We start from the raw sequence: 26,449 nt of genomic DNA on the forward strand, positions 1-26,449 counted from the left end.
TCTTTCTTGCAGATGATCGTAGAGCTGACGGAGGTGAGCGCCAACAGAGAGACAGGGAAGCAGCGTGGATGTGCAAATAAAGTACTTGTCAGACGTTGACTCTGCTAAACACAAATTCATGACTTAAGAAATGACATAGTACAACATTTATTACTTAAAAGCATCCAGAATCTGCTGTCACATATATACTCGCATATTTAGCATGGTGGATTACTTTTTGAGAGCTGAATCAAGTACTATACTTGCAGAGCGCTTAGAAGGAGCATAAAGCGATTCTACAAAGGCAGAACAGTGAGAGCCATCCGGCAAATTCCCTCGATATAAATGCATCTTGTTAGACATCATTAAGAGTATAAAGGTCTAAAAACATAAAAGGGCCGAGATAATTCTGCATGAAAGAGAGGAGAGAGCTCATGGGAAAGCTGGTTATGTTAACGTCATTATGCTATCCCAGTTTCATCAAATGACTTCTTTGATGCATCTGGTTCTTGCATAGAATCAATTTTACAGAGTTAATGTGCAAATACAAATCTGATATCTACAGTATTTATTACTATTGTTTCAAATGCATGAGTACTGTATGCTTGTCTATTAGCGCATACAATACAAATACTGTACACACAAAGTGTATTTAATCTTTAATAGGTTTGGAGAAGTTGTGTACTGTGTATTGAGCATGAATATTATTTTGACATAATATCAGCTAGCAGGCAAACTCGGTGTGCCTCCAGTTTCTTGTAAAAACTAAAAAAGGAAAGATAGTTACAAGATTTACATATTGTTCACTCTCTTCCTATTCCTGTATTTCTCATATGTTTTCCTGTGTTCTGGAGAGTAATTGTCCATCTGTTTGACTTCATGTGGAGGATTCAGTGTGACTCCTCTCATGCAAGTTATATTTTATTTATCAAGTGACATTTAAAAAGCTAGAATTTAATTTGCAAGAATCCTTATAAATGTTAACACAAAGTCGAGCAGTCACTAAAGGTGCCCTACAGCAGTTATGTAAGACAGTCAAGTCCCTAATGACTCAGTAAAAGTCACTGAATCGCTGAGTCATTGCGCATTACAATGTGTGGGTAAATGTTTAAGACCACATTCCATTCTAACTTGCAGATAGATATTTTGTACTATTAGTGTAAAGTTAACTTTGTATGCAAACGTTATTTAATAAAGTTTATACCTGCTATAGAAATTTATTCACTGATGAAGTGTGCAATTGAGTTTTTTTGCCACTAGTGGCACCAAATGGAATAGCAATCTATTTATTTTAATGACTAGACATAATAACTTACTTTGGTTCAACTAGTTTGTGCCTGTTTGATATGTTTGTTTGAAAAGTAGAAGACTGGGAAAGAACTTTAAGTTGAGATGTTATGATTAGCTAAGATTAGCTTGGTTGTTGTAAACTGCATAGTAGTTCCAGGCTTTTTATTCTGATTGGATGAACTGTATTTCAGAACTGTATTACAAATTTTACATTGACATGTTTTTCCATCGAGGATGGGTTGATTTCATGTCAGTGGCGACATTTCTGCAAAATTATATTATGTTGCTTCTTTCATGTTTTGTGGCATTTTTAAAGTGAAATATCTGAGTGGTGCTGAAAGGTTGATACTAGGTTAATCACATTTGAAAATAACGTACAACTTACTATGAACCCTAAACCTAACTGATACTGTTAACAAAAGCAAATGTGAGATAAAAAAGCATTTTAACTGTGCTATTTTAGAATGCTTTGAGCTCTTTTATTGTAATTCATAGGACTCGTACCCGAGCGCTCCATATCGCAAGCGCAGTGCTGTAGGCTACCAGTTAAACCACTGAGCAAGTTACTATGTTAGAAAAGTCATACATATAGAGCTGGTTATGTGATGCAAATGAATTAGTTTACCGCATGAAAAAAAGGCTTTATTAACTGATAATCTGCTCTTGTTGTGTGAAAAGGTGCAATTTTACTGCCACTAGAGTTATTTTTAGCTGGAAACTGCAGTGAATTGTATTTATAAGTTCGTTTTTGTGGAGGCACGTTTTTCCAGTGAGCCTAGGTTGCGTAAAACAGCTGATATAGACAACTGTGACCACACACATTCTATAGATTCTGCCACTTTTGCGTTCTCACCTTACCTACTGTAAAATCGGCTTTTGTCAATTAGCGCTTTCATTAGCACTCTTAAAGGGAAAAGTTGAATGGCACCAAGTCATGCATAGTTTAACATTTTGCCTATAATTGAAATTCTTGTAGGCCAACGTATCTTTTGCCCAACAGAACCGATAGACCATTATAGGGTGAGGCACAAAATGGTGTCTTAGATCAAGCTAACAGATTTCGTGTTATGTGCTAATGTGGAGCTCTTTGCCCCTAGCACTTAGCTCCATGAATGTGAACTCTTGACAGCTGTTGCCAGTAATAACACTACACTTACACAACAGTAACGGGACAGTTCCCCCAAGCATAATGGTCTGCTGGGGTAGAGATATATTACAGTAAGTCTCATCAATGCTAATAAGCTCCAGAGGGGCTCTCAATAACAATTAGTTTCATCATCTGATCCCCAAGCTCTGTGACACACTCATGAGAGACTTTTACTGCCGTATGCCAACAACTACAGATATGTGTGTGTATGATGTACTGGGTGAAAATACCATGATCATTAGTTGACATTAATGTTATTCTTCGCAGTGTCAGCAGGGTAATAAACAAGATGAATATTTCCTACAGATTTTGTCTAACCATCATTTACAGTTATAGATAAACAGCACAATGAAGCAGAAAACATTGCTAATACAATGGGGTACAGAAGTGAGAAACCAGTAGAATTCATCTATTGTGCATTTAATAGATTTTTATTACAAATATTTTCAACATAATAGTTTGAGTGAAATGTTTAATTGAACAATTGTATGGTATAATGATATTTAATATTGTCCCTTTTTGTTTTAATGACAACTGTGCATAACCTGCTTAGCCATTGTATCCAAGCATGTTTAGCAAATGTTTCAGAACATCTGACCATCTGTACAAAGGTGTCACATGATCATTGATTAAAAGTCACATGATAATTGTCACAAAGTTACTTATTTGATTACTCACCAAGAAATAATGCAGATTTTCTCCAAATACTGTATTTAAGGTGCAGTCCAATTGATGAAATTTTGCCAATATTTTGCAGACAACAAGGTCCATTGTCAATTGTGAATGGACAACCAAGCAGCTTTCTTTTGGTCAACATGGAATGAACTTGAAACTGTTGCAAAGTCTGTGTGGGAAAATCTTATAGCCTCACACAAAATCGCGTGGATTCTGGATTCCTATTGAAATTATCTATTTTATACGTATCAAATAGAAATGGCACTTTCCCTTTTTAATTTGAATTAATTTAGTGTAGTTCACGAGCCTTATTGATTTCATATGGGTTCATTCATTTTCAAGCACCGTTTGATGCGCCTCTACCCCAAAGGCTAATTGCTACAATGAATCCATTCATTCTCCATTACACAAGAATGAGGTTTTGTTTTTTCCAAACAATGGGAGAGAAAAAGCATCTGGAAAGGGGGAGAAGACCAACGGTTGTTGATATTTCAAAATGTCCTCAACACAAACTGCCTACACTCAGTCAGTCACAGGCTGGCTATCTCAGATGACTTTCTGAGCAGCAGCAAGATGAATTTTGTGTTGAAAAATGCTGCAGTTGTGTTGTGTTCCTCTGTGTTGTTGACAGGCTGGTCAGGTGTGGGAGGGTGGGAACTCTTGAGGGACAGTGCAGACACCCTGGATAACTCTAATTGGCCCCGGGTGAATAGTTGTGGCAGCGGTGGAGGAGCGTGGGAGATGGAAGAGGGCCGTATGGAAGAGATCGAAAGAGCTGTATCGATCACAATTACAGATTCACTCATATCCCAAGTGCTTGTTAATGACTCTGTGTAATTATGATGGCTGAGAGGTGGATCGTAGGTGGAGTGGGTTTCAGCTACAGCCAGTGATTGGTTTGACATGTCACTGGCCATTGTTCATCATGATGCCACTTCATAGGATGAGTATGAGTTATGAAAAGTGTGCGCTGTCACAAATTAGGCTTGTTTCACTCTGCATATATAAGCAGTGCATAATCAAAGCTGCAACCTAACTAACAGCATCTTTGCTGCACGACAGAGCTGTGGCTTTATCAGTAACATATCAGTTCGATATTACTCATTTAAAGAGAGTAAAGACATTCATAATGTTACAAAAGATTTCTATTTCAATAAATGTTGTTCTTTTTAACTTGCTATTCATACAAAAATGCTGAAAAAAGATATCACTGTTTCCACAAAAATATGATGATAATAATCTTAAATGATAATAATAAGATTTTCTTGAGCAGCAAATCAGCATATTAGAATGATTTCTGGAGTACTGGAGTAATGATGCTGAAAATTTGTTCAATTGTGATAATTCATAGTATTACTGTTTATCAAATAAATAAATAAACATTACAAAATCTTACAGACCCCAAACTTTTGAACGAGTACATTATAATGTTGTGTAATTTAAACTGTAGTTTAGTTTAACCTAATTGTTTTTTGAGACAGTATAGAATTTTAATGTCTCCCATTTACTGTTTTACCAAATGATAGATAGTTAGTGGCAATATTTTGTCATGTTATAAAAGCCTATTTCAGAAGATTGTTCATAAATATTTTTGTAGTGCATTTTCTATGTGTTTTCTCCATGGTTTTTAGCAATGCAGAGTCGCGCTGCTTACTTGAACAGTGCGAAGACTGTGACCTGTTAATGTGGGTGCCAAAATGCATACACGCTGCTTACGTGTTGGTGTGAAACAGGCTTTAACAGAAGCCGAGAATGAGTTTCTCGCTTGAGCATCGATTTAGGGGAGATAGTCAGCAAAATCAATTTTCTTTTTTTTCTTTTTTCAAAGATCATTTATGTGCCAGAGGTGGAGTGTAAAGTTGTTAAGAGCTGTGAGAGAAGGAGGAAATGAGCAATATTGTCAAGCTGGAGGAACTTCCTGAAGGTTGGCTAAGATCAACTGACAAGCCTCACAGGGGAATAAAATCAAAGCTCAGTTCAACATCAGCTTCAGTTAGCCTAACGTTCTTTAAAATGCGCAGAGCAGTCAGGCATCTCATTTTGAGGAGACTAACCCTTCTATCTCTTTTATCAGCAAGTTTAACCTACACAACAATTAACAAGCCACTTTCCTTATGATGACTAGCATCTCTGGCTGCTTTGATGTGTAAATGAGCGGAGGTCGTTTTTTTCCCCTCCTTCCCCATCTCGGAGTATGTTTACATAACGCAGAGCGCTGGGAGCCAATGAGAGGCAGCGTGCCAGTGCTGCCAAGAGAGGACCGATAGATCTCAGTGTCTGATCTCCGCTTAGCCATGGGCACTGAGAGGCGGTGGGAGAACCCGGGAATACATTATCCACTCAGGGAATTTTAAAGAGGGGGAGAAAGGTGGAGGATGGAAGAGAGTGAGAGTTAGGTGGGGGAGGGCGGCTGTTGGGATGGGAAGGAAGAGGGAAGATTCCCACAGACCACTTGGCCGGATTCACCCACCCTACCCCCCATTCTCTCTTTCTCTCTTCGCCTTTCACTTCCTCACTGTATGAATTGCTCCATCCAAGTGCTCACTAATGTACTGTACTTTTGTCCTCAATCCGCAGTTTGCTTTTGCTTTATTTATTTACCCTAACAGGAACGCTGCAATCCGCTCAAGGTCAAACTCACTTAAGTACCTCCATCTGTATTACGTAACCCCAGTAAATATTCTCTTTGTTTCTTATGCCTGACTCGAATACTAAAGCGTGTACTAAGTTGTGCATGCTGATTTGGAAAGTTAAAGAAGGAATCTCATCTTGCACAGCTGAAGTTTTGAAGTTTAGCATTGCATCTTATTAGTTTGATTTAAATATTTCATACACATAGTCTGATTACTGGTGCGTGGATACCACGGCTTCATTAATTACACTGTTGAGAAGATCTGCGTTGAACAATGTTCGTTTTCATTTTGGTACTAGTTGGATGGTACTGGTTTGGTGTTGGTTGTTGGTGGTTGACAAAAGTAGCCTTGCTGGTTAAGCTAGTGGAAATTCCTAGTTTGGTCAGGATTTATTTGGTTACCATAGCCCACTTAGCCCCTGGTTGTAGTCGTAGATCCCTGAACTACAAAAAAATAATAATAATGCTCCACTGAAGCCTAAGTCATGTATTCTGACAGAATATTTTATTTGCAAGCAACACATAAATTGTTAATATTTTTTGCTATAGTAGTTCTTTTCCTCAAATTTTTAGTTTGGTCCAGGATCAGAAATGACACATTTTAAATCTCATACTTCCATGGAGCTCTATATCAGCCGAGAAACTGCCATTAAGATGAATGAGAGTGCTAAAAGATAGCTTTCTTTTAGGATCTTAGACCTCATTGGATAAACTACCATTGCATGCTGGAGAACATTGTCCAACATAACATAAGCTGGTGACCAGGGTTTTCAGCAGCAATCTTTTGTTTTATTTTTATATGGTAATTGCCGGCTATATTAAAATATGCTTTCATACATTTTTTATGAAATCCTTGAGGAAATTTAGTAGAGAGTATTTGTAGTCAGTGTTGTTTCTAAATATTCTTAGTTCAATAAATAATATTAAGGGATTTGTGAGGAAAAAAGTTAATAAAAATCATTAGACTTTGTGCATCCGTACATTTTTTTTAATCAATTTTGTTTTATAAAATGTATCAGCTCTTGTTTAGGATATGACCTGTGGTTTATCTGCATGGGTGTAACTCTCATTGTTTTCTAAATCTCCTGAAACAAAGAGAAATCCTGGAGTGAGGATAGTGTGGCTAGAATGTGCCGTAGTGGGATGAAAATAAGTGTCTCAAAGTGCAATACTTATCCCAGACCTCGATCATTTGCTGGACACAGACCAAACCTCAGACACAGCACAGTGCCAGGGACCTGAGAAATCAATCGATGTGACAAACTGCTCGCCATCTGTTTAAGAGTCTTCCCCCTTTGAAACCACCTGCCGAGGGGGCGTTGATCTCAGAGATTTGGGCAAGATACCCTTAACATTATTTGTGGATTATGCCAAGCATTAGCATTATTTAAAAAAACACAATCCTTTTTGGTTCTTTTCAAAGTGTGGTACCATGGTATTTTGGACATGTTATTATTGTATTATCATTGGTTTTTTTATATACATTTCGCAATAGTTTTACCATATATCTGGTGACTTATAAACATGTACTGTGGCATTACTGTGGTACAGTGATGGTAACAGATGATAATACAAAATTATTAATATGTTATTGTCATGAAATTTATACATTTTCAAAACGCCATGCTAATACTAAAAAAATATATATTTTTGTGGAGAGTGTGGTAAGATTTGTACAGTTATGTAACAGAAGCTAATACTATGGTACTTTGAAAACCAATAATACCATGGTACCATTATTTAAGGTGTGTAACAACTAAAATAAAAAACTTTTATGATTTATATTCACACAAAATATGTTGCTCCATCAATGTTCAATACAAACGTACTTTTTTTCCATGCAATCATACACTATATGGGGGTAGTGAAAAGCATTTTTCCCCTTTAGCCCCCTTGTACCCTATATCATGCCATTACCATGATATTTTGGGCAGATTACTGTGGTATGATACTATGGCACGTTACCGTGTTTTTGTAAAACCCTGCCATCCTGCGTTCCTCACTTCTAATGTAGCGGGAAATATCATCAAATTCTGTCATTCTTTCAAACCAAAGCCTCATTGTGTTTCTCAGTCATCTATCCATTGAGTGACCGAAGAAATGAAGAGTGAAGGAAAAGGAAACGAGCTCAGCGGGCATTATCAGAGTGTGTCGTAATTAAATCAGCGTTATTTAATGCTATTCAGCTATCCTTCAGAGGCCCTAGAGAAGTCCCGAGAATATATCAGCGTTACAGTATTAACCATCCTCCTTTGCTGAGCTCTTATGCCTATCTGTCACTGTCCTGTTTTCAAGTATCACACAGAAGCACTTCTTCCTCACAGGTGTGAGTTAGGAGATAGCAGGACACCACTTAATTCAGATGTTTCCCCTCACAGTTATCTTGCTGTGATCAATGCAACATGACAGTGCTGCTTTTATCAGGGGTATTTATAGGCCAGACCTTGGTGGTCCGTCCCTTCCCCTGACACTGCAAACTCATTAAGGGCCAATCAGAGAGCTTCCACACCTAAGATCTAGTCTCATGGTAAGTGAAAAACCGTGTCTGTATCTTTGCGAGCCTGTCTGTCACCTGAATGTCCTCGCGGTATGATCATGAGAAGGATCTGGATGGACTGAAAGGACTCAGTTCATACCGCAAAGTGTTAGTCGGGCATGAATTGCTTCAAACTGATTGAATGGTTCATTGAAGAAGATCATTCCTGACATGTCGACCTCACCGCTCATTCATACAGAGTCAAATGTTTGTTGCTTGAAAATAATTCCTGCTTTGTTTACTTAAGGCCTATTACATATGCAGTTTTTAGATACAATAGCTCATTCACAAACCAAGTCAAGCAGTTAATTAAAAATCAACAAAGACTCTTGACAGTTTACATTTAGAGTCGCACGTAAAGTGCTAAACATTACATTTATTAGCTTCGGCTAATCCACACTGTAGGGCTATTGCAACATTATGTGGTTATCACAACTCGGCTGTGATGCTACTGTCACCGCATGCCAAACATCCACTCTTTTTACGCTTCACTTTATAGGCTGTTAAACAGGAGAAGGATCGTCCCTTTTTGAGTCTAATTAGCTAATGGCACCGAACAAGGCAGTGTGGGGGCTAAAGGAAGGAAAATTGGATAAGAAAAACAGCAGAGCTAGCAGAGCTAATTAATGAACTTCAAAAGAAAATATTAAAAGTGAGCAAAACCAGGAGCAACAGTTTGGTTAAGTGAATAATTAAGCAGAATTGCTTACCCTGGTGCCGAATTTCTTATTTTTGGGGTGAAAAAAAGGAAAGATTTACACATCCAGGCTTTGTGTCTACATTGTTGTTATTAGCATCAGTTTTAACCCAAGGGGGTGGGTGGTTCAGCAGTTAGCATTGCATCCCACAATACTCTTCTGGCTGATGGCTAAACTGTCAGGAGAGAAATTTAAATTCACACCAGCTAATGCTCGAAAGTCAGCTACTATGGCTAAATAATATAAAATAATGTTTGTCAAGCTTTTATTTGAATAACTGTCTTTCGTTGACCTTGATAGAACTAGATATGAAAGTCAGCGGGTTCTTTTGTTGTTGAGTCACCTCTTTGACAGCTATTCCCCTGCGCTTGCGTGGGAAACATCAAAAATTGATATTTGTAAGAGGACTCTTTTATTTTGAGCTGATGCCCCAAGACATAGCCCTTCATTCTGTACTTTTGGATTTCAGTAAGCAGTCCTTCATTCAAACAAAAGGAAACAAAGTGTTGACCCTGTAATGTAAGTCAAGATGAAGCTAGTCGAGCCGCTGTTAAAGGTGATTGAGGTGAAGCTACTTAATGAAACTAAGAAGTGACTGATAAATTATTTTGTTGATTTAACCCAAATGAAAAAGATGTAGAAAAGATTATGCCAATTGAATTACCAAATCATTTATCTACGTAGAACATGTTATGTTATCTACATAACAATATAGCATATCACAATAACATAACATATAATGCATGACATAACCCTAAATTCTGTACTGTTCTGTTCAAGTTCATTTAGTGTATTTAAGCTATTAGCTTCGTTTATGATGGAAGTGGTTGTTCGTTGTGTTTGATTCCTGTATTCTCCTGAGTATTTTCCAAGTAAATAATTTATTATTGTTTTTCCTGTGCCGTGCAATTATTACCAACAACACTTGACAGTAACATAACAACATAACCCTAAATTCAGAAGCGTCTTTCCGCCTATATTATCTTATATGTAGACGAATTAAGTTTATGTTATGTTTTATGTTATGTAAGAATAACATAACATAACCCTAAATTAATTCCTTCAGCTCGGAAGCACCTTTCTGCATATATTATCTTATATGTAGATAAATTGTCATGTTTTATGTTATGTTATGTAAACCTTCAGCTCAGAAACATCTCTCTGCTTAGATTATCTTGGCTGTAGATAAATCATGTTATGTTATGTTTTGTTATGCTGAAATTCTCTGTAATGTAGTTTTTGTATTCTGCTTGTATAAGGAGTACAAAATAAAAAAAATACCATTTGGAATCTCAAGGCAGCGATTTGTTCATTTGCTTTAAAATTAGGCTGTTGCAGGAGCCTGGTTTTCCCAGGAGTATTTACCTATTTCAAGAGCTCTACGAGGGTCAAGGTTTGGTCAGTGGAGGAGAAAAATAGCGTCCTCGTTTAAACAAGAGCAACTGCCACTTTAGAGCACTGTACTGGCAATTTAGAGATTAGCCAAACCTCCCACAAACTGCTGTAGTTATAGCTCCAACACTCTAGAGACAGAGTCCCCATCTACAATAAACAGAGATAACAAGCAAAATGATTCACACTTTAATAGGGCGGTTGACATGACACATTGCAGCAGAGTCCTGCCTTTTTTCCAATTGTGCCGGTTTGTGACATATTAATTGAGACAATACATGGAGAATTTATTTATACAATGAGTTACACTGTGCGTGCGTGTGTGTGTACAGTACTGTGCAAAAGTCATTTTTACCATAAAAAATGGTTTTAAGACTTATTATTGATATATTTTGCTATAGTGTGTCAGTAGGAAATATCAGTTTACATTTCCAAACATTCCTTGTGCCATTAATTGTAGTAATCCAGTGAGATTTTTGAATGCACAAGGAGTTTGACAACAGCCGGTTGTGCTCCACACGGGGATCTATATATATGTATTTGGGCTATCGATTTAATGTGTTGATGTAATTAATTAATTATGGTAAAATAAGGTGTTAAATAATCTCAACACCTTATTTTGCCATAATTAATTAATTACACACATTTTTTATTAACACATTTTTTTACACACATTTTTTATTATTTGACCATAATTAAAGGGGAACTTGGTAACTATTTCAACTTAATAAAACCGTTTAGAAATCATTTGGATGGTTAAATAACCTGTTCTGGTGAAAATGGTGACTTTCCCCGCTCCCCCCAATGTTCCCAGGCGGAAAACCAACCTTGCAACATTGGGACTAATGTCCCGGTAAGTTGAAAATAGGAAGTCTCGTGAGACGCGAGAACGAGCGAGAAACACGAACTGCTTTACGGCAATTTGACATAAACACACACGCCGCCCTCAATGTGTATGATGTATTACCCACCTCGGTAGACATAGCTCAACACGGTAAAGTTGGCCGGCTCCGATAATAACAAATGCAACTGAGCAGCGGTAGAAAGGGGGAGAGGGGTGCCGCAAGTGAGGTTTTTTTTACAACAGTGTTGTGAAATATACGCCCCACATAGGGGGAGCTCGCTGAGAAAACATGCGACTACAAAAGTGAAAATCAGCAAAGAAGTAGCTAGAGTTGCCAAGTTCCCCTTTAATTAATTGTGTGTGTGTGTGTGTGTGTGTGTGTGCGTTTCTTTGTTTGTTTCTATTGTTGCTGCAGTTGTTGAAGGACTGGAAGATTTAATTTAGCTGTTTAGGTCCTTAAAGCACTCAGTATTCCGATCACTTTCTATACCACCTCTCTAGTTTGTAGCCTTGTGCCTCTGTGTTAAATTGACCGTTCTGTCTCAGACCAGTCATGCATTTCAGTAGTGAGGACAGCTTTCCACAAGAGCCCTCCTGATTAGAGCCAGTCAAAGAAGAGTCGATGGAGGGTGAAAGCAGAGCAAAGTACTGTTTAGAGCGTATACACATTCATCTGGAATTTTTTGAAGCTGTTCGGAGGCCGTGCCGTATGGTCGCTCTTTTATGTGTGCAGCACGCTCTCATTTGCAGCAGAAGGGGGGCTGGCCTGGTCAGTTGTCTCGCAAGAGATGGATCTCCCAAGAGCTCTGGTCTGAAACCGATTTTTCAGCTATGTTTATGGGACAAAAAAAGAGAAATGGGGAAAGCGCTGAATTGTGTCTAGCTGGCAGGACTGCTGAACACATGCTGTATTTGTTGATTAATGCTCTGAAAAAGGCAACAGATGGTAATGTTTTGCATCTGTCAGAGCAATTACAGAATCAATCAACCTACCACGACCTTCACTTCAAATAGTCCTAATTTATTTATCATCAGTGGTGTAGGGGTTGCATTTCGAAATTTGTTGTATTTATTGAAGTTGGTTTACCTCCTGAGAGTGATAAAGGTCTGTTATTGCAGATAAAGCCATATCGCGGACATAGTCATATTTACTTCATATCTCATTATATTATCTCATCTATAAAAGAGGTTTATGTGCATACATTTTCAATGTTTTCCAGATACGGTGCAAGGCACTTACTAAATCATCTGGTAGATATTGCTGCTTTAAACAATCACGTTTTCAGTTGGCACATGAACTTGCTCTTTTGGTCTGCTCCAGTTTCTGGAAGTTTTTCATGTATAATTTTTAGGTTTGTGTTGGATTTTGGAGTCGGGTCACAGGGTCTCGTTTATGGGCCATGTTCGGGCTTCTGCTTGTCTGTGTGGATCTGTGCAGACTCCTCAGCAGTCACCTTCACCAAGAAAGTCTTCTGCATGTAAAGGCAATCAGGATATTCATTCTCTCTCCATCCGCACAAGTCACAATCATGTTGTAAAGTGGGTGATGACGGCTGTCAGGTGAGCTGCATGTAGGGGCACGGCCTCATTGGAGTCCTGTCAGTGGAGAGAAGAGGCCCTTTCACTCAGTGTTCATCCACTGTGGGAATTCAAGAGTCTTGTTTAGTTTCAGGCACGAGTGTAAAATCCACTCCACGACAGCTCTGAGCCCAGCTTCATCTGTAGGACTCTCACGAAGAGGCTGAGTGTCTCTGTGGACAGCTGTCCAGCATTATTAGGCTTCCTCCATCAGGGAGACATGTGCCCACTGTGGATCACCTCTGCAGGTGAAGTGAGACGAGACTCAAAACCTCTCAGTTCCCTTCAGCAGAAAGCCTTTGTTCACACTGCACACAAATCCGATTTGGTTTTCAAATCCGATCTGATCAGTACGCACTGTCGTTTAGCAAGTGATAAAATCTGATCCGTTTGTTCAGAGCGTGTAGTCAATATCCACTGTATCACTGTCTGTTTGCTATAGCGTGTAAGCGTCAGAACAAATGTAAGAGACTTTTATTTAAAACGACAGAGAATAACTGTCAGTGTAAAAGGAGAGGACACAAAACTGGATATTGTACCTCTGCTCATGTCCATAATGACATCTTGCTGTGATGCTGAACTCACAAGGAATATCATGTGCCTAAAACTGCTGACTCTATTTCTCATTCACTACTCACTACATAATGAATGTCTCACGGTTCGATATATGGTGAAACAGTGAGCAAAAATTTGAGCATTTGAGCTCCAATAGTGAATACTTTGTATTCTGTTACATCCATGTCATGTACTGAATAAGAAAAAAAACTACTTGACACCTGATCTGACCATTGAGACTGGAATATCTGGAATCAGATTGCAAAAAATTAAAATAAAACAAAATCACATTTTAAACGGATTTCAAACCACTTATTGGATCAGGTTTGTAAACATCGATTCAGAACTGGGTTTGCAAACACGTTTCATGGTTTTTGGTGAAGATTAGACTACAAAACACTAATTGACTTTATTAGTAATAATAAAAGTAATAATAATAATGTTAATTAATAAAGTCAATTAACCCCTTTCAGGGGTATTACAAGTGTATTACAATATACATTACCTTTTAAACTTTGGGGTTGATAAGAATTTTAAAATATTTTTGAAAGAAGTCTCTTATGCTCACTAAGGTGCATATACACAGAATATATTCCACTGCGCTAACGTACGTGTTTGTCCCCTGTGCTTGTGTCTTTTGCAGTGTCTCATGCATGACACGGTGCGCTAAAAACAAGGTTCTCGAGTTAAAAGATGTTCAACTTTTACAATACGAGTCTCAAGACCTTGTGTGGGTTTTTTTCTCATCCCATTGACCTGCATCTCATGCTTTTACCCTCAAAAAAACATATTCTGTGTAAATAGCCCACAAGGCTGCATTAATTGGATCAATAATACAGTAAAGAACTAATATTGTGAAATATTATTACAATTTAAAATATTTTTTTTCTATTTTAATATTTTTTTAATGTATTCCTGTGATGGTAAAGCTGAATTTTCAGCATCATTACTCTGTACTATAATTGTCACTCTTCATGACATAATCCATTTTGTAGTCTAACAATAAGACGCTTTGGGACTGCTTCAGTTTGACTTAATTGATACTCTAAAATTCATTCCATGAGAAAAGAATAAAAAATGATGTGTTTTTCATGTCCTGCCCTCTTGAATAAGTTACACAGGAGCCGAAGCTTCGTGTCCTGCCTCCAGTATCATACAAAAGAACGGACAAATCTCCTGGTTGTGACTTCCGTACGTGAAAGCTCATAATTTCACGTTTAAAATGATTACGGCCCCTGTGAGGCTGCACAGGCTCCCCGCTGGCATGTCGCTCCCTATTCGGTGCCGTAGCTAGCCGTGCAAACCGAGCTGCCTAACAATGAGTCGAATATTAGGACCGACACTGCCTGTGGTAAGATGCCACACTCCTGTTTCGGTAATTGTATTCAAAAGTATTATTTCTTCCCATGGAGAAGCTGCAGTATCCCTGCTGTGTTTCTGTCTGAACGGAGGGGAATAATGAGGCCGGCTGTATGCTGCAAGGAGGCTGTGGACGGCCTTCATCATCAGGATGGGTCGCTCCCTCCAGAGCCCAGATCTCTGCCATTGTGACCAGAGGCAGAGTTACGATCCAGACGCCATCTATCACACAGCAGCTTGCTAAAGCAGTCAATGTCCCTGATTAATCACTTTGGCCAAGCATTGCTATAGGAGGACTGATTGAGTCTGGATATTAGGGCTTTATTTTATTTTTTTACGCCCTCCATCAATGCCTCATAATAGATTAGATTGCATAGTGCCTGAATTCAGTCACTCGCTGTGATGTGTGTTGCACATTCATTTAGAATCTTTCTAGAAAATGTCAGTAATTCCTCAATGAAATATTAAGAGTGTCCACGATGAAAGAAACGTGAAATCTTAATACACACTTGCCAAGTTCTTAGAAATGCTCTCATGTTGGTTTCGTATGGTTTTGAAAAGCTTCTATACCATTTTCTAGGAAAGTTTCAATTAATGACTTTAAAAATGTCATGTGGTGTGATCAAGTAAAGAGAAATAATTTATTTTCCTCAAACCTTACATGTGTACACAAGTACATGTGACACATTTTTTTGATTATTTAAAGTAAATACAGTGGTGGCCAAAATGATTAGAACAGTAAGATGTTTTAATGTTTTAAAAGAAGTCTCTTCTGCCCTCCAAGGCTTCATTTATTTGATCCAAAATACAACAAAAACAGTAATATTGTGAAATTTAAAATAACTGTTTTTTATTTTAATATATTTAAAAATTTATTCCTGTGATCAAATCTGAATTTTCAGCATCATTACTCCAGTCTTCAGTGTCACATGATCCTTCAGAACTCATTATAATATGATGATTTGCTGCTCAAGGAACATTTATTATTATTATCAATGTTGAAAGCAGTTGTGTACAATTTAATTTCAGGATTCTTTGATAAATAAAAAGTTCAAAAGAACAGCATGTGAAATAGAAAGCTTTTGCAAACATAACAATTGTCTATTCTGTCACTTTCTATCAATTTAATGCATCCTTGCTGAAAAAAATATTAATTTCTTTAATTTCTTAAATAAAAAACTTTTACTGACCCCAAACTTTTGAACGGTAGTGATAATGTTACAAAAGCTTTCTATTTCAGATAAATGCTGTTCTTTTGAACTTTCTATTCATCAAATAATCCTGAAAAAAATTCTACACAACTGTTTTCAATATTGATAATAATAATAAATGTTTCTTGAGCATCAAATCATCATATTATAATGCGTTCTGAAGGATCATGTGACTGAAGACTGGAGTAATGATGCTGAAAATTCAGCTTTTGATGACAGGAATAAATTACATTTTAAAATATATTCAAATAGAAAACAGTTATTTTAAATTTCACAATATTACTGTTTTTGCTGTATTTTGGATCAAATAAATGAAGCCTTGGTGAGCAGAAGAGACTTCTTTTAAAACATAAAAAAATCTTACCGGTCTAATAATTTTGCCCACCACTGTATATATTTAATAATATTGACATTTTTATTACAAAGAAAATATATAATTATTAGTTTTTAAATATTTAATATTTTAAAGTATTGAAAAGTATTTTTTATTTGCAAATGTCATTATTTATTCCTAAATATGATTTAGCCTTGCCTTGTCATAATGTCATGAGGTCAAATCATCTGATGATTTTTTAGACATTTATTGACCTTGACACACACAGCCAGAAGTTCTTCTCTGTGATATTGCTTGTTTTCATTTTGATTGTGCTGATTTAAAATAATGTATCAACCTTATGAAGTACCCTGAAAACAGCAGCCGTGTTGACATTATCATGGAGGCTAGATTTGGCTCTCTCATCCTGCATGGCTGTCATTTGGGGAAACTTGTTCAGAATGGCAGCACTCTCTCTCTCGCTGTCCCTTTCTTTTTCTCTTTTGGCAGCGTCAGTACATCCTCGCTCCTCTTGACATAACAAGGTCCGGTTCCCAAGCCCCTGCATCAGATGCGGGCAGCAGATAGCCCCAGCGATAAGTGGCTTTTCTCCTCTCTTTTATCTCGCATGGAAGAGCTTTGCCTTGGAGCTTTGCATTCACAACATTGTGGCAGTCCTTTGCTTTTCCATATCATTAAAAGCCCCCAGTGTCTCGCAGGGTTGGCATGATGGCAAAAGGCCTGCTTGTGGCAAGAACACAATAAGTGGGGCTGGAAAGCCTCCAGAATCACATCGTACCGAGCCACGGCAATGCCTCACAATGTTTAACGCAAGTCTGTGTAATGCCAGAGTTTCAGCTCCACCACCTTTGGATTTACAGCAGTGTGTGCGTGCATGTGCCTCAAGTGATCTTTTGGTACAAAGACTCGGGGGGGAAAAAGTATGCAACACTTCCTGCAAGGCTTAAAGAAATGCTCACATGCTGCCATGCTGCTTCACTATTAATAGTAAAATTTGCAGATTTACTGAACTCTGCCATTAGTGCCATTGAATATATGTACTTGCTTAATGTGTGTGCGTGCGTGTGTGTGTGTGTGTGTGTGTTTGAAATGTTTGTAGAAATGCATTATTTCTGTTTTGTTTGTTTTTTACCAAACAAAGTCGCTTTGATATTTACTAAGTGGTTTACATAGAATTAAATTACTTAAACCCGACAAAGGCTGCCGTCTACTTTGGTGGAAATCCATTTTTAACCAATCATGTGCTAACCACCATGGATGATGACCTTTGACCCTTACCTATAACTCTAAATGTCTGTCTGACTTTGTCATTGTGTATTTGTAGCAATTTAAATTCAACATGATTGATGAAAGTTGTGAAGTGTTCTATTATACTGAAATCTCTCAAAACACATTATTTTGATAAAAGAAGAAGAAAATTGAGAATAATTATTTTCTTGTTCATTAAGATGTTTTTCTCCTTTAGGATTAAATTATTAATGCATTTTAGAGGGTTAAACATATTTAGAAGGTTTTCTACCAGCGCATTTATGTCCTTCAGAAAGCTTGTGTGTGCAACGTTTACAATTTTCAGCTCTGGTATTGTTGCATATTTTCTCCGATTGTGACAGTTTAGATCCATCGGGCTCTCTGTCTAAAAGCAGCTTCTGATACTTGAATGTGAAGATCTTCTGAATATCAAAGTTGTGAGAGACAAAGGGAAGACGACAGCAGGTGAATGAGGAGCGGCATGCTGTGAGGAACTGAAGAGTGTTTGTTTAGAATTCTCCATGATGCTCCGCGTATTTGGGAAAGCAAGGAGATGTGCGTGCGTGTGTGTGTATGTACATGAGAGAGAGATCTTTTGATATTTCTGAGCACGAGCGTCAGTCTGTTTATGATTCAGCTGTCTCCTCATCATGTCTGTTAACACTCGCTCCCCCCACCACCACCACCTCCCGAACGACCGTCGGAAAAAAAAATCCATTTATTTTGCAATCCCGTGTTTGCCGTTAGAACCAATCAGCGGTTATTTTTAATGAGGTTATGGAAGCCACTGTAAATTCACAGATCGATATTTCACCATGAACCATAAACAAGTTCCTGATGTGCTTCGGGAGAGTTTGAGAAGGTCAGACTCAACAGGAGAAATGTGTTCCTGGAAAGATTGTGAAGGATGGGTTTCACGCACACACACAAGGTTGTGATCCCTCAACATATGCTGGGATGTTCTGCTCAAACTGATATATGTCCCCTCGGTAATCTTTTCATGCTTGATTAGAAAGAAATATCTCCGCAGCGTTTATGTTGAAGGTCAGGAGCTCCAAACTTTCTGGAGATTTATTCCTTTTGATAGTATAAACAAGTGATTAGACAAACAAGTCACTTGGACTTGTTTGAAAGGACCTAAAATACATTTGTCCGCTTAATGTAAACGTGGCTGAAGAAAGATGGAATTGAGGTAACAGTTTGGGAGTGTGGCTAATCTACAACAGGTGGACCCGATTTAGACTGTGAGAGCTGAATTACAGTAACATATCCAGAGATGTTCCGCAGCATGGAAGTAATTCACGGCACGTTTTATGGTGCGCGGGTATTTGTGTGTGTGAATGTGACTGAAAACATCTGAAAGAGCCATTAACAGAGGGCAAAACAAGCTGCCTTTAGAAAAGCATGATGTGGGCTGCACTGTGAGGAAATCACTGTGCCAATAGTTTGTCTTGTTAAAGGACAGACAGGCAGGTGCTGTAGAGGGCAGCTTGTATAGATGAGAGCACAGGACCTCATACTGAACACTAAAGAGAAATGGACCAGTTCCTGATGGTCCTTCCTCGCTTACAGAGGTGTGAGTGCTTTCTGCTGTTTTCACTTAGATACATGTCGTTCAATAAATAAAGGAAGGTTCATAGAGTAGTTCACATGTGGCACAAGGACACTTTTAGAAAATATAGTGCTCTTGGTTAAATTTCGGTTATTCAGTGCAGTTTGAAAAGTCTTTGTCTTGTTTTGTTTTCCTGTACAAATTTCGAAACATTCATGAAACAAAATGCATGCATGGATGTATCTCACGAAAACATGCTTTGGTCATATTTTACCCTAAAAGAAAAAAAAATGCACACACACACACACAGTATATATATTCAAAAGTTTGGGGGCAGTAATATTTTTTATGTTTCTTCCTATTTTCACCAAGGCTGCATTTTTTTAATCAAAAACAGAAATATTGTAAAATATTATTACAATTAGAACTAAAACTGTAGTTTCTTCCTGTGATGGCAAAGCTGAATTTTCAGTGTCTGTCACATGATCCTTCATAAATACTTCTAATATGCTGATTTGGTGCTCAAGAAACATTTCTGATTTTCACCATTGTTAAAAACAGTTGTGCTACTTAATATGGAAACCATGATACATTATTTTTCCAGGATTTATAGAAACTAGAAAGTTCAACTGTAGGACATTTACTTATAGAAATCTCTTGTAACATTATACATTTCTTTGATGTCATTTGATCAGTTTAATGCATATATATATATATATATATATATATATATATATATATATATATATATATATATATATATATATATATATATATATATGAAGTATATATTTAGCGTGTGTGTGTGTGTGTGTGTGTGTGTGTGTGTGTGTGTGTGTGTGTGTGTGTGTGTGTGTGTGTGTGTGTGTGTGTGTGTGTGTGTGTGTGTGTGTGTTTTACATCTGAGTTTGCAAGCTTTGTTGTTCTTTTAAAATTCACTACTGTAATACAAACACAAAAATAATGCTTTTATTTGTATTAATTAAAATCAGTATAGTAAATACTGCCATGTTGTATAAGCACTACAATATAAAAAAATCCATTGCATTAGTGACATTTTTTGCATTATAATAATAATGCAATAATTCTTGTTGGTACAATAATTGGAATTATTTGTATCATGCAAAAAATGTTTTATTTTTTTTTCCAGATAAAATATGTCCCTGACATAAATACATTTTTTAAATTGTCTTGTCTTGTTCCAGTTGGCACATTTGTTACTTGTTTTAAGCATGAAAACCTCAATACAACTATTGTTTTATTTTTTATTTTGTCAACAGCAATTTATTTTTCAGTCAAAGGCATATACTCACAGGACTCTGACAACACTGTACTGTCACACACATTCGCAGCCTCTGTAGGTCACATTGACTTTCAAACTGATTCACTCGTGCTATCTTTTGCCTCTACACCCGTTCTCTCTCCCTCTACCTTCTTTTTTCTTATGCTCTGAGAGCTGCATTTTCATGAAACGCACACTATATAGAGAGAAAATCAAATGTGAAGCATGAAAAATTATTTTATGGTGCCAGTGTGGTTCAAAGCTTGGATTAAGGGTGGAATTTAATATGAAGTTGATGATTTATATGACAAGCTCAACTCGCTGACTAAATTTGTGTTTTTTGTGAACATAATCAACATTTTCATTGATAAATGTTGCTACTGCACTAACCCAAAAATATGAACAAAGGCAAAACTAAGTTGTTTTTTTAAGAGGTCTATTTTAGGCCAAAGTCAAAGATTTTTTTTTTTCTTCAAACATCCCCCTTCTCATTACAGTATTACAGCGAGAGTTTGGTTTTCTGTGTGTTCTGGTTTGCCATTCTCTCTCTGCATAATGGTGACCTAGATAGAAAATATGCATTGTGGTTATTCATTCCAGCTTATTCTGTTGTGTTCCCTGTGATTTTCTCCCCAACAGATTTAGCCTTTGTGTGTTAAACATCGTTCTTTGCTGTTGTATGGTTTGAATGGAGGCCAAATAAAAAACTGAACTAAAGAATATTTCAATTGTCCCTGTAACAGGAGTTATGTCAGTCATCCTAATCTAATGCTCTGACTCTCCGTTGCAGGTTCTGGCAGGGTGAATACACGGTGGCCGTGAGCATCAACGACTACCTGGATGTGTACTGTCCGTACTACGAGAGCCCTCAGCCTCACAGTCGCATGGAGCGCTACATACTTTTCATGGTGAACCATGATGGTTACCTCACCTGTGAGCACCGCATGAGGGGCTTCAAACGGTGGGAGTGTAACCGGCCCCAGAGTCCCGACGGACCCCTGCGCTTCTCTGAGAAGTTTCAGCTCTTCACCCCCTTCTCACTTGGTTTTGAGTTCCGGCCTGGGCACGAGTACTACTACATATGTAAGTGTGTGCATTTTTTCAGTGTGTGCACGTTTCAGACGTGGCTTCTGAAATGAGAAGTCAAAGTCGACTCAATGTTGCAGTGGTTCTCAACCTTTTTGACTCTCTATTGTAACCGTCCCCAACAGTATTTGAAGGATTTCTAGTTTCTGTAAATTAAATTTTAGGATTCCAGAAGATTTAAAAACTTAATGTTCTTAAACCAGTGAAACGTCTACGGTTACGTATGTAACCCTCGTTCCCTGAGTAGGGAACGGAGACGTTACGTCGGATGACGACGAATGGGGTTTCGCTTAGAAAGCCTATCAACTTCGAGTATTACAAAACGAGCCAATGGCAAATAAAAAAATGCCATGGGTCTGCGGAATTTGCATGGCGTAACTCCGCCCCACCTCGTGGGTATAAAAGGAGGAAGCCGGCAGCAAGCAGATATGTTTCTTCGCTGAGGAGCCAAGACTGAGCTCAGGCGATCCCCACGGTACATCAGAAAGTGGCAGGCAGACGTAACGTCTCCGATCCCTACTCAGGGAACGAGGGTTACATACGTAACCGTAGACGTACCCTTTCGTTGTCACTCCAAGTTACGTCGGATGACGACGAATGGGGTTACCAGTCTAATCACGCCACCTTCTCAGCTGTCTTCCAGTGCCCTGAGTAAATCGAGATCCCTGTCGAGACTGGACGAAGGACTCCATTTAACACAGGAATACCAAGGTACACTGGGAAGCATATCCCAAGCTAGGGGAAGTATGCAATTAATGCCAACCCGGAGGGGGGGGGGACTTAGAGAATACACATATGACCCGAAGGAACATGTGGAGAACACTGGGGTATCCAGCCGCAGTTGGAATATTTCAACCCCAGGGGTGGCAAGGTGGCTTGCCAAGGGAAAGACGAATGCTCAGAGAGGCTTATAGTGGAAATACACATGTGGGGGTCGCTCAGGGGAGGGACCATGCACACGGGAGGCACCTAGCCGACGCGCAGGCAATAGACACTGGCGCCAACGTCAAGAGTGCTGGAGGAACTCAGGGCTTTCGGTGAAGCTCACCTGAGGAGAATATCGCACATATCCAGTCCGTGGAGTGGAATGGCGAGCAAGCGAAGACACCTGAGCGAGTCCAGTACTAGCTGGTTGAAGCGAGTACATGAGAGGACACTGGCTCCACTCGGAGATTGTAGAATCTGGCGAATGTGTTAGGTGTCGCCCAGCCTGCAGCTCTGCAGATGTCTGTTAGCGAGGCGCCATGCGCTGGAGCCCAAGAGGACGCCACACTCCGGGTGGAGTGGGCAGTCACACCAAGGGGGCATGGTCGACCTTGCTGCTGGTAAGCCAAAGCAATGGCGTCCACTATCCAGTGAGACAACCTTTGCTTGGAGAGAGCCTTTCCCTTCAGCTTCCCACCATAACAGACAAAGAGCTGGTCTGAGGTCCTGAAACACTGCGTCCTGTCGACATAGGCGCGGAGAGCGCGTACTGGACAGAGCAGTGCCAAGGCTGGGTCTGCCTCCTCCGGGGGCAGCGCTTGCAGGTTCACCACCTGGTCCCGAAAGGGAGTGGTAGGAACCTTGGGCACGTATCCGGGCTGGGGTCGCAGGATCACGTGAGAGTAAGCCGGCCCGAATTCCAGGCACGATTCGTCACCTGAGAATGCGTGCAGGTATCCTACCCTCTTGATGGAGGCCAGAGCAACCAGGAGCGCTGTCTTCATAGACAGGAATTTAAGCTCGACTGATTGCAGTGGCTCAAATGGAGCACTCTTCAGGGCAGTTAGAACCACTGAGAGGTCCCAAGAGGGAACGAGAGGAGGGCGAGGCGGATTTAGTCTCCTCGCTCCTCTCAGGAAACTGATGACCAGGTCGTGCTTCCCCACCGACTTACCTTCGATGAGGTCATGGTGTGCGGCAATAGCGGCAACATAGCGATTCAGGGTGGAGGGAGACAGCCTTCGCTCCAGCCCCTGTTGAAGGAAGGAAAGCACAACGCTGATCGAGCATCTCCAGGGGTCTTCTCGGTGAGAAGAGCACCAGCTGACGAAGAGGTTCCACTTCAACGTATAGACGTGTCTCGTGGACGACGCCCTAGCGGAAGTGATGGTAGCCACCACCACTGGTGGTAGGGTACTCAAACCTGCCTCGTCCCGTCGAGGAGCCACACGTGGAGGTTCCAGAGATCGGGACGAGGGTTCCATAGGGTGCCCCGTCCCTGAGAAAGAAGGTTCTTGCTCAGAGGGATCGGCCAGGGAGGTGCTGTCGCGAGGAGTACTAGTTCGGGGAACCAGGTCCGGTTGGGCCAGTAAGGGGCAACCAGGATGACCTGCTCCTCGTCCTCCCTGACCTTGCGCAAGGTCTGCGCAAGAAGGCTCACTGGGGGAAACGCATACTTGCGGCCCTGCGGCCAGCTGTGCGCCAGAGCATCCGTGCCGAGCGTGCCCTCGGTCAGGGAATAAAACTGGGCGCAATGGGTCGAGTCGTGGGAGGCAAACAGATCTATCTGTGCGTCCCCGAACTGGTCCCAAATCAGCTGGACCGACTGGGGATGGAGTCGCCATTCTCCAGGGAGTGGCTGAAGCCGTGAGAGCTCGTCGGCTGCACAGTTCACCGCTCCGGGAATGAAAATGGCTCGAAGCGACCTCAGATGCTTCTGACTCCATAGGAGGAGGTGGCGGGCGATTTGTGACATACAGCGGTAGCGTAGACCACCTTGATGGTTGATGTACACTACAGTGGCGGTATTGTCTGAACGGACTAGTACGTGTTGACCCCTGAGCAACGCCCGGAAGCGGTGCAGGGCAAGGCGTACTGCCAACAACTCGAGGCAATTGACATGCCAAAGCCGCTGGGGTCCTGTCCAGGAGCCCGCAGCAGCATGTCCGTTGCACATGGCGCCCCAGCCCGTGGTGGAGGCATCTGTTGAGATAACAACATGCCGGGAAGCTCGTACCAGGGGGACACCCGCCCTGAGAAAACTGAGGTTCGACCACGGGGTGAAGAACTGACGGCAGGTCGGAGTAACTGGTACTCGGAGCGTGCCGTGTTGCCATGCCCACCTCGGGACTCGGTCGCGAAGCCAAAGCTGAAGCGGTCTCATATGAAGCAATCCGAGCGGCGTGACCGCGGCTGTAGATGCCATATGCCCCATGAGCCTCTGAAAGAGTTTCAGTGGAACCGCACTCCTGCCCTCGAATTGTCACTGGCAAGTCAGCAGTGACTGCGCGTGTTCGCTCGTAAGCTGCGCGGACATGGCGACCGAGTCGATGTCCATACCGAGAAAAGAGATCCTCTGCACGGGGCAAAGTTTGCTCTTCTCCCCGTTGACCCGAAGGCCCAAACGAGCTAGGTGCCGAAGCACTAGGTCCCTGTGTTCGCAAACCTGATCTCGAGAGTGAGCTAGGATCAGCCATTCGTCGATATAACTCAGGATGCGAAACCCGTGTTCCCGAAGGGGAACAAGGGCAGCCTCGACGACCTTCGTGAAGATGCGAGGAGACAGGGCTAGCCCGAAAGAGAGAACCGCGTACTGGTATGCCTGCCCCTCGAAAGCAAACCGAAGGAACGGTCTGTGTCGAGGAAGAATGGAGACATGAAAGTAGGCGTCCTTCAGGTCGATCGCTGCAAACCAATCCTGGGGCCGTATGCATTCGAAAACTAGTTTGGCGATGAGCATCTTGAACGGCATCCTGTGAAGGGAGCGGTTCAGCACGCGCAAGTCAAGGATTGGCCGTAACCCACCGGTTTTCTTGGGGACAATGAAGTAGGGGCTGTAGAAGCCGGACCTCATCTCGGCTGGACGGACAGTCTCGATTGCACCCTTCACCAGCAGGGTGGCAATCTCTGCTCTCATGATGGGGGCATTGCCACCGACCAAAGTGGAGCAGACTCCCCTGAAGCGGGGAGGAGACCGTGCGAACTGAATCGCATAGCCGAACCTGACGGTCCGCGCGATCCAGCGGGACAGACGGGGAAGCTCTAGCCAGGCTCCCAGGAACTGAACCAGCGGGATCATGCGAACCACAGGCGTCCCACCGGAGGGGCAGCGAAGCGGAGTAACTGGCCCAGACGTGGATGGCATAGCGGCCTGCTCTGCCAGGGGTCTGGCGACAGAGGGGGACAGGGGCCAAGCGGTCCGTGGACGGCACGCCGTGTCAACCGCCTCTGGGACAGAGGGGGGCGAGGAGAGCACGGCTTGTGGGCGGCGCTCTGTGTCGCCCGAGAACTCTGTGAGCTCAGGGAAGAGGGGATTGTTTCTGTTTTTAACCACATTAGGGTGCTGCCCACCCGTGGGTGAGCAGCGGAGAGTCGAGAACAAAAGATTCTCCCCCGGCCCTCCACCGGGGGAAGGAGTGGTCCTGCTACCACCTCCTGAGAAACAATCATCATCCCTGAGCCTGTCTCAGGAGCGCCGCTTGGCCCGGCGTTTAGCGGGGGGCGGGGCAGGAGAGGGCTGTGGCGCCTTCTTGCGGCTTCCTCCGCGACCGGCCCTGGGTGGAGGCTGCTTCGTGGTCCGGGCGGGAGGGGCGGGAGCCGCAGGAGGGCGCCCTCGGCGGGAAACAGATTGAGGCGTCTGCCCGGCCGGCTGGGTGGAGGCAGCAGCGGGCCGGCGTGGCAGAATGTGTTTGATGGCCTCGGTCTGCTTCTGGGCGGTTGAAAACTGTTGGGCAAAATCTTCAACCGCACCGCCGAAGAGGCCGGCCTGGGACAAGGGGGCGTTAAGCAGACGGGTCCGCTCCGCGTCCCGCATGTCGGCCAGGTTCAGCCACAGATGTCTCTCCTGGACCACAGCTGTGGACATCACCAAACCCAGGGATCGCGCGGTAACCTTCGTCGCCCGGAGGGCAAGGTCGGTCGCGGCGCGCAGCTCATCAAAGGGCCCTGGGTCTGTCCTACCCTCGTGCATGTCTCTGAGCATCTGGGCCCGGTAGACCTGCAGAGTGGCCATAGCATGCAGTGAAGCAGCCGCCTGTCCCGCCGCTCTTTAAGACTTCGCCACCAGGGTCGACGAAAATCTACAGGCTTTGGATGGGTGCTTAGGCTCGCCCCGAGAAGAAGCACTC

The 26,449-nt window shown here is 41.5% G+C and overlaps 2 protein-coding genes across 3 annotated transcripts in view; both read left to right on the plus strand.

The window, feature by feature from the left end:
• Window positions 1-26,449, plus strand: part of efna2a (ephrin-A2a) — a 66,997-nt gene that overhangs the window by 27,821 nt on the left and 12,727 nt on the right. For both annotated transcript variants that reach the window (XM_077228452.1, XM_077228463.1), the window contains exon 2: window positions 21,103-21,395. In XM_077228452.1, the coding sequence (XP_077084567.1) occupies window positions 21,103-21,395 (293 nt within the window). The remainder of the gene's footprint in view (window positions 1-21,102; window positions 21,396-26,449) is intronic.
• The window catches only part of rps8a (ribosomal protein S8a), a 45,712-nt gene continuing 42,307 nt past the window's right edge, over window positions 23,045-26,449 (plus strand). Inside the window, exon 1 of the mRNA XM_077228437.1 lies at window positions 23,045-23,050. Coding sequence (XP_077084552.1) covers window positions 23,047-23,050 — 4 coding nt within the window. The 5' untranslated portion in view covers window positions 23,045-23,046. The remainder of the gene's footprint in view (window positions 23,051-26,449) is intronic.

The sequence above is a fragment of the Siphateles boraxobius genome, unplaced genomic scaffold, assembly GCF_051911475.1.
Source record: "Siphateles boraxobius isolate OS27281-9 unplaced genomic scaffold, OSU_SipBor_1 1, whole genome shotgun sequence".
In the NCBI taxonomy this organism is placed as follows: domain Eukaryota; kingdom Metazoa; phylum Chordata; class Actinopteri; order Cypriniformes; family Leuciscidae; genus Siphateles; species Siphateles boraxobius.